The following is a 9,328-nucleotide window of genomic DNA, read 5'->3' as shown; positions in this document are numbered from 1 at the left end:
CATATTTTTGGTAAAAAAAAAAAATTCCAATAAGCTTATATTGATTTGCGCAAAATGTATCTCGCCTACAAACTAGGGCAAAGATTTATGTAATTTTTATTTATACAATTATCATTGTTGCAACTCTGTACATGAGTTACATTGGCTGGTAGGCGCTGTATTGCAAAGCACTGGCATTGAAATGCAGGTTGAGCAAGTCCTAAAGAAGAGAACGCCTTTATGTAACACAAAGAAGGAGAGCCTTGCACAACTTCCTCCATGGAGGGAGGGGGGGATAGGAGGAGATTCAGCAGCAGAAAACCCTCCTGTTCCTTCATAGAGGAGGAAGAGGACAAAGTCATATAGTGTGCAGCAGAGACATTGTGCACCCAGCAAGTTTCCGCAGAGTGACAGCTACAAGACCACCCCTCCTGTGTGACCTGTGCCCCTCCTGTGTGACCTGTGCCCCTCCTGCGTGCCCTGTGCGTGGGTGTAAGCTGAACGCAGCATGGATCTGCTTATCGTACTGATGCTCTGCTGCCTTGCCTACTTTCTCATACAGATCATCAGGTTTATTAAAGCAGATGCAGATTTAACTTTGCTGTGGGCAGAGCGCTTTGGCCACTCGCCAGGTAAATATCAGACGCTGCTGAGAAATCGTCCTAAGGCTCCATTCACACCTGAGCGTATCGTTTTCAGGCATTTTTTTTTTTTTTTTTTTTGAGTTTTGCAGGCATTTTTTCGGGCGTTTTTCAGGCATTTTTTGCAGGTGTTTGGAGGCAGGCATTGATACCTAACAAAAACGCTTGTAATCTGCCAAAAAGGAAGCTCATGTACTTTTTTTAACTTCAGGCGTTTTGCTTCAGATGACAAAACGCTCATATGTGAACAGGGGCCATTGAAATGAATGGGATTTTGCTGGTTGGGTGTTTTGAGACTTTAGAGATGAGCGTCTTACCAGCTAAAAATCGCTCAGGCGAGAACAGGGACTAATTGGCCATACACACTATACAATTGTCTTTAGATTTTTTTCCTTTAGATTTACCAAAACCGTATAATATGAGGTCAAATCTAAACACTTTTAATTTGTATGCAATCTGGCAGACCCTTGCACTGCATAGTTGAAGGTAAATCTAAAGGAAATCTAAAAACAAAAATTGTATAGTGTGTATCCAGCTTAAAGTGGAGTTCCGGGCCTCAGGGGTGAAATTAAGATAAAAATACCCCTGGGACAGTCAGGGCTAGTACATTCCACAATGGATAGCCTCTGTACTGTCCCGGGTCACACTTACCTTTTAGAAGAAATACTTACCTTGAAAATTCTGGTCATGCCCAGAAGCTGTTTAGCAGGGAATGAGGCGCCCGCACCGGAAGTGACGAGCGAGGCCGGTGTAACGTTAAAAAACCATACCCCGTGAAAATTCCCTACCCTCGTCACTTCCGGTGCACATACGTCATGGAACAGCTGAGCAGGTTTCCATTGCGCATGCTCAGAGGTCCGGAGGGTAGGGAATTTTCACGGGGTAGTGATGTGTAACGTTAGACCACATCAGCTGTTGCCGCGGGTACATTAAATCACATCTCCGCTGCCACATTAAATCATCTCCGCTCCTACCCCTGTGACTTCCCTGATCTCAGCTACTAAATGTAAAAGCGGCGGGTGTATGAAAATATAAATCACGGAGATCTCGGCTCCGTGATTTATATTTTCATAGACCCGCCGCCGCTTCTAAAAAGTAAGTGCGACCCTACCCTCCGGAGCTGTGAGCATGCGCAGTGGGAAGCGGCTCAGCTGTTCCATGACGTATGTGAAGAGGAAGTGACGAGGGTAGGTAATTTTCACGGAACACCGGTGCAGGCGCATTGATTCCTGGGAGCGATGACGTTCAGCTCCCAGGAATCAATGCAAAGAGGAAGTGACGGCGCAGGCCGCGGCCGTAGAGGGAGGAAGTGGAAGAAAGGTGAGTATATTTTTCTTCAATAACAAGGTAAGTAAACAAAAAAAAAAAATCGTAACTATCCATTTCTTTTTCAGGTGACCAATAGCAAGCGGATGGCCCAAAATCGATTATGTCGATTTTGTGGCCGGAACTCCGCTTTAAGGCTGGCCATAAATGTTCAATTTTCTTGTACAATTTTCTGTTAGATTTACCGCAAACCACATAATATGAGGTCAAAGCTAAACAACGCTTTCACTTGTATCCAATTACCCTGTTTCCCCGAAAATAAGACAATGTCTTATATTAATTTTTGCTCCCAAAGGTGCCCTAGGTCTTATTTTCAGGGGATGTCTTATTTTTCCATTAAGAAGAATACGGTACACATTTATTGTTGAACAAAAAAAAGGAAATGTATTACCTGTATACGGTACGGTTGTAGTTGTCATCACAAACCAGCAAATTACATCCTCCTGTGTCATTTTGACCCCCCCCCTTCTGAACCTCCTGTGTCATTTGATCCCCCCCCCCACACCTTCTGATCCTCTTGTGTCTTTTTGATTGCCCCCTCTGATCCTCCTGTGTCATTTTAAGTGATCTGACTCCCCCCACCCCTGTGCCAGTGGACACCTTCACCAGACATCCACCCCACCCCTTTATCAGACATTTCCCCCCTACCTCAGTCACCCCTGTGTGTCCACAAAATGTGCCCGACTCCTGCCCCGCACGACTCACTGTCTAATTGTGAGTCAGCCAGACTCTGTCAGGGCAGAGCGAGCAGGAGGCGGCAGCTTGTCCTGTTGGCGGCGCGGCTCTCTGATTAAAAGAGACCTCGCACTTCCTGTCTGCTCCGGCTCCGGCTGCGCTGCGGCCAACAGTGAGCTGCGTGGCGGTTCCCGCCGCTACAGTCCAGAGTTACGGTAGCTTCGGGGGGCCTTATTATCGGGGAGACCTTATGTTTAGGGGAGGCCTTATTATCAGGGAGGTCTTATTTTCGGGGGGGGGGATGCCTTATATTTTAGCGAGAGGCAAAACTGTAAGTAGGTCTTATTTTCGGGGGATGTCTTACTTTCAGGGAAACAGGGTAGGCAGGCCTTCATACTACATAGTTGAAGGTAAATTTCAAGAAAAATTTAAGAAAATTGCATAATGTTTGGCCAGCCTAAAGCTGGATACACACTATACAATTTTCTATAGATTATTTCCTTTAGCTTTACCAAAACCATATAATATGAGGTCAGACCTATACACTTTCAGTTTGTATGCAATCAGGCAGACCCTTGCACTACATAGTTGAAGGTAAATCTAAAGGAAATCAAACAACAAAAGTTGTATAGTGTGTATCCAGCTTAAGGGTGACACTAGTGCTGCTAAGTGTCCATTCACACTGGTACGACTTGTCAGGCGACTTGGTCAGCCTGACAAGTCGTGCACCGTCGCTCCCACTGTGTAGTATAGGAGCCGTTCTAATTGGAGCGACACAAGTCTCTCCGACTTAGAAAAAGGGTCCTGTACTATTTTGGGGCGACCTGGAGCGACTTGCATTATGTGAAGTCAGTGCAAGTCGCGCCGAAGTCGCGCTGCACGCGTCTTCACAGGTCGCCCCCTAAGTCGGAGCGACCTAATGTGAACAGAGCTTTACTTTAGTGTGTTTTGTAGCGCATTTTTGCGTGTTTTTGATGTGTTTTCATGCTTTATGTTTTTTTGTTTTTTTTTTTGTAGGAGGAAACGCAAAAATATATACAGTAAAACTTTTGATTGAGAGTAACTTGGTCTGAAAGTGTTTTGCAAGACAAGCTAAAAGTTTTTATAAATTGTGACTTGATAAACGAGCGATGTCTTGATATACAAGTAGCATCATGTCACAACTGAGTATAAAAGAGAAGGGAGACGCCTCTAAGTGTAGCAATATGATTACATTTAATGAAGGCTCAACATTTAGCAACTCACATGGTTGATTAACCACTTCAGCTCCGGAAGGCTTTACCCTCTTAATGACCAGGCCATTTTTTGTGATTCGGCACTGCGTTATTTTAACTAACAATTGCGCAGTCGTGCGACGCTGTACCCAAATACAATTCATGTCCTTTTTTTCCCCACAAATAGAACTTTCTTTTGGTAGCATTTGATCACCTCTGCGGTTTTTAGATTTTGTACTTTAAACAAAAGAAAGCGTTGATTTAAAAAAAAAAACCACAATCTTTTTCACTTTCTGCTATATAACATTTTCCCCTAAAAAATTAAAAATCTAATTTTTTCATTATTTTAGGCCAATTTGTATTCTGCTACATATTTTTGGTAAAAAAAAAAATCCCAAAAAGCGTATATTAATTGGTTTGTGCAAAAGTTATAGCGTTTACAAACTATGGGATAGATTTGTGGACTTTTTATTTATTTATTTTAGTAATGGCGGCGATCATTGATTTTTAGCGGGACTGCGACATTGCGGCAAACAGATCAAAACTCTAACTGACATTTTTGACACTTTTTGGGGACCAGTGACATTAATACAGTAGTCAGAGCTAAATAATATGCACTGTTACTGTATAAATGACACTGGCAGGGAAGGGGTTAATTACTGGGGGTGATCAAGGGGTTAAATATATGCCTATTTATGCTTACTCACTGTGGGGGGGAGGGCTCTGTGACAGGCAAAGAGAGATCAGTGTTTCAGCTTAGCTAAGACACACGATCTCCCTCTCCCTGCCTGACAGGAGAGCCGCTTGCTTTGTTTACATAGGCAGGCGGCTCTTCTGTCAGTTTCCCCGAAGATCGCTCCTCCTGCAGTCTGGCTAATCACAGCGGGGGGGCGCGGCAGACCGCGTGCACATAGTCACGTAGATCTATGTGATTATGCGCAGATGAGCCACCCTGTCGCAGAGAATCTGCGTGGGGAGGTCAGCGAGTGGTTAAAAAATAGCACTGCACCACGCTGCATTGATGGGCACCATAAAAAATAGCGGGACTCCACTGTCGTGCTTGCCAGTGCAACATATGATGCAGGAAAAATTGCACTAGTGTGAACAGAGCCTTAAATTGGCAAATTATGGTTGTGCAGTGCATTAAGGTAGCAAATTAAAATGAAAGGACTTCTGATGCACCAAAATGAACCATAAGTTGGTCCCAATATCGGTGCCGCAATGCACCGCACTATAATACACTGCAATGCATGTGTGTAGACTTAGTGTGCTGGGGTGCTATTCAAAATAAAGGGCACTGTAATACGTCAATATGTTTGTTGCCACAACACATAGATGTAAATCGGCCCAAAGCCCTGGTTCACATTGCTGCGAATTTGAATCCAACATTCCGGCGCGACTTCAGCGCGGCTTGCATAGAACTTCTTAAACAGAAGTCAATGCAAGTCATATTGAAGTCGGACCAAAAGTAGTACAGGAACCCAGTGGCGGCCCGTGCATAGAGGGCGCCAGGGCACCGCCCCCTACCCCTAAAAAAAAAGAAAAAAAAAATGACAAAATGCGAACAAATAAAGTTTTACAAAAAAAAAATTGGGTTCGCCGGCCTCTGTAATGGAAGTGGTGGCTAGAGGGGGGGTGGGGGTGGGGTTACGTCCCAGAAGAAGCGCCGATCGGCAGCCTTCTGGGGGCGTAACCCGAGCGCAAGTCCTTGCGATCGGACACCCCCACTTTCGGATATCCTGGCTGTGATTGGTCCAGTCTCCAGCCTGGACCAATCATCATCCAGGACATCCGATCCCTGACGTCACAATGGGGGCGGTGCCGGTGCGTGAGTCAGTCACTCACCGTCACCGCCGCTCGGAGGACGAGGGAGAAGCCGCTCTCCTTCCCGCCGCCGCAGAGAGGACGGACTGGATCGAGGAGGGAAGAACCCGCCGCCGCCAGGTAAGTGCATTAAATTGAAGGGAGCACGCACGCTGGTCTCTGCATTGATTGGGGGACAATGCTGTGGGCACTCTGCATTTATTGGGGTACAATGCTGTGGGCACTCTGAATTTATTGGGGTACAATGCTGTGGGCACTCTGCATTTATTGGGGTACAATGCTGTGGCGCTCTGCATTTATTGGGGGACAATGCTGTGGGCACTCTGCATTTATTGGGGTACAATGCTGTGGGCACTCTGCATTTATTTATTGGGGGACAATGCTGTGGGCACTCTGCATTTATTGGGGTACAATGTTGTGGGCACTCTGCATTTATTGGGGGACAATGCTGTGGGCACTCTCCATTTATTGGGGGACAATGCTGTGGCGCTCTGCATTTATTAGGGTACAATGCTATGGGCACTCTGCATTTATTGGGGTACAATGCTGTGGCGCTCTGCATTTATTGGGGGACAATGCTGTGGGCACTCTGCATTTATTGGGGTACAACAATGCTGTGGGCACTCTGCATTTATTGGGGGACAATGCTGTGGGCACTCTGCATTTATTGGGGTACAATGTTGTGGGCACTCTGCATTTATTGGGGGACAATGCCGTGGCGCTCTGCATTTATTAGGGTACAATGCTATGGGCACTCTGCATTTATTGGGGTACAATGCTGTGGGCACTCTGCATTTATTGGGGTACAATGCTGTGGCGCTCTGCATTTATTGGGGGACAATGCTGTGGGCACTCTGCATTTATTGGGGTACAATGCTGTGGGCACTCTGCATTTATTGGGGGACAATGCTGTGGGCACTCTGCATTTATTGGGGTACAATGTTGTGGGCACTCTGCATTTATTGGGGGACAATGCTGTGGGCACTCTCCATTTATTGGGGGACAATGCTGTGGCGCTCTGCATTTATTGGGATACAATGCTGTGGCACTCTGCAATCATTGGGGTACAATGCTGTGGGCACTCTGCATTTATTGGGGTACAATGCTGTGGCACTCTGCAATCATTGGGGGACAATGCTGTGGGCAATCTGCATTTTTTGGGGGACAATGCTGTGGGCACTCTGCAATCATTGGGGTACAATGCTGTGGCGCTCTGCATTTATTGGGGTACAATGCTGTGGCACTCTGCAATCATTGGGGTACAATGCTGTGGGCACTCTGCATTTATTGGGGTACAATGCTGTTGGCACTCTGCAATCATTGGGGTACAATGCTGTGGCACTCTGCAATCATTGGGGTACAATTCTGTGGCACTCTGCAATCATTGGGGTACAATGCTGTGGGCACTCTGCATTTATTGGGGTACAATGCTGTGTCACTCTGCAATCATCGGGGTACAATTCTGTGGCACTCTGCAATCATCGGGGTACAATTCTGTGGCACTCTGCAATCATTGGGGGACAATGCTGTGGGCACTCTGCAATCATTGGGGTACAATGCTGTGGGCACTCTGTAATCATTGGGGTACAATGCTGTGGGCACTCTGCAATCATTGGGGGACAATGCTGTGGCGCTCTGCAATCATTGGGGGACAATGCTGTGGCGCTCTGCAATCATTGGGGTACAATTCTGTGGCACTCTGCAATCATTGGGGTACAATGCTGTGGGCACTCTGCAATCATTGGGGTACAATTCTGTGGCACTCTGCAATCATTGGGGTACAATGCTGTGGGCACTCTGCAATCATTGGGGTACAATGCTGTGGCACTCTGCAATCATTGGGGGACAATACTGTGGGCACTCTGCAATCATTGGGGACAATGCTGTGGCGCTCTGCAGTGATTGGGGACAATGCTGTGGCCTCTGCATTGAAAGGGGCATGCACGCTGAACTCTGCATTGTGGGGGCACAGCACAGTGTTCATTGCATTGAAGGGGGCACAGCACAGTGTTTATTGCATTGAAGGGGGCACAGCACAGTGTTTATTGCATTGAAGGGGGCACAGCACAGTGTTTACTGCATTGAAGGGGGCACAGCACAGTGTTTACTGCATTGAAGGGGGCACAGCACAGTGTTCATTGCATTGAAGAGGGCACAGCACAGTGTTTATTGCATTGAAGGGGGCACAGCACAGTGTTCATTGCATTGAAGGGGGCACAGCACAGTGTTCATTGCATTGAAGGGGGCACAGCTTCAAAGTCACGCAATTTTTTTACTGCGTTTTTTGGCGCGAAGCAATACCTATTACATTTTTCTTTTTGCGCCCCCCCCAAAAATTTTGAGCACCAGCCGCCACTGCAGGAACCTTTTTCTAAGACATTTACAGTCATTTACTTTGTGATTTAAGTCCCTCCTTTTAGAACAGTTAATAGGGCGCAACTTGTCATGCAACTTTGAACTCTTAAGTCACATGACAATTTGTGGCAGTGTGAACCAGAGCTTAACCCTAAAACGCACAAAAATTTTCTAAAAAAGTGAGTCATTTGATAACCGTGTCCACATGTGCGTGTTGTGGTAACGCTCTGGAAACTTTATGCTACTTCAAAGCACAGTAATGAACAAAGCTATTGGATTTTCTCTGCCTCAGGCGCAATAAAAATCACACTGTGGGTTTTTGTGTTTACTATTCTTCAAAAATGATTTGCTTAATACTTGACTGCAGGTGCAAAAACTTTCATTTAACTACTGTATATTCCGCAAAAGCCAAAAATTATATAAAGCCACGTTGTGTGCACCAAATGCCTTTGCAAACACAGATATTGCCCTGTAAAAGTAGTGGAGATATCACTGTGCGATACATAGCCTGAGCAGAAAACTACAAGGGTGGGCGGAGACAAGACCAGTCACCCTGCACAAGGAGAGAGAGAGCAGCAGTGACTGGTCTTTATTACAGCAAGTTCCTGCACAGAGGTGAAGTATCACACTGGAAATACTGCACAGATCTGGAAGAAATACACAAAGTACACCAATATTCTAGTAAGAATACACATGATTCTTTAGATAATCTAGTTCAGCTTTATTGTAGTTAAATCCACATAACTACAGCATGTTCTATATTTAAGGTTTCATTTAGGCCTATGCGTTAGGCACACACATGGTGTTTAAGCCTCGGTTTCCACTAGTGCGGCTACGAAGTCGTGCTACTTCTAGCACGACTTCGTAGCAAAAGTAAACCACGGCTTCAGTTAGACTTGTCCCTCATATATAGAGGGAAGTCGCGCTCAAAAGTAGTACACGATTTACTTTTGAGGTCGCGGCAACTGAAGCCGCGGCAGTGGAAACGTGCCCCATTGAAAACAATGGGTTTTGACTTGCTGTGCGACTTGACATGTGTCAAGTCGCACCGCAAGTCGCACTAGTGGAAACCGAGCCTAAAGTGATTGGAAAGTCTCTTTTTTTGTGTTTTTTTTTTAAATAACAAACATGTTATACTTACCTCCTCTGTGTAGTTGGTTTTGCACAGAGTAGCCTGAATCCCCCTCTTCTCGGGTCCCTCTTCGCTGCTCCTAGCCCCTCCCTCCTGTCAAGTGCCCCCACAGCTAACAGCTTGCCATGGGGGCACCTGAGCCGAGCTGCAGCTCTGTGTGGCTATTCAGACATGGAGCTGCC

The 9,328-nt window shown here is 46.1% G+C and overlaps 1 protein-coding gene across 1 annotated transcript in view; it reads left to right on the top strand.

Annotated features, from left to right (window-relative positions):
* The first annotated feature begins 276 nt into the window (after window positions 1-276).
* The window catches only part of DHRS7 (dehydrogenase/reductase 7), a 35,324-nt gene continuing 26,272 nt past the window's right edge, over window positions 277-9,328 (top strand). Inside the window, exons 1-2 of the mRNA XM_082274839.1 lie at window positions 277-425; window positions 466-611. Coding sequence (XP_082130965.1) covers window positions 488-611 — 124 coding nt within the window. The 5' untranslated portion in view covers window positions 277-425; window positions 466-487. The remainder of the gene's footprint in view (window positions 426-465; window positions 612-9,328) is intronic.

This window comes from Pelophylax lessonae (assembly GCF_965119305.1).
Source record: "Pelophylax lessonae genome assembly, chromosome: 13".
NCBI lineage: Eukaryota > Metazoa > Chordata > Amphibia > Anura > Ranidae > Pelophylax > Pelophylax lessonae.
Note: the sequence above shows the minus strand (reverse complement) of the source record. Positions and strands in the feature narration are given on the sequence as shown.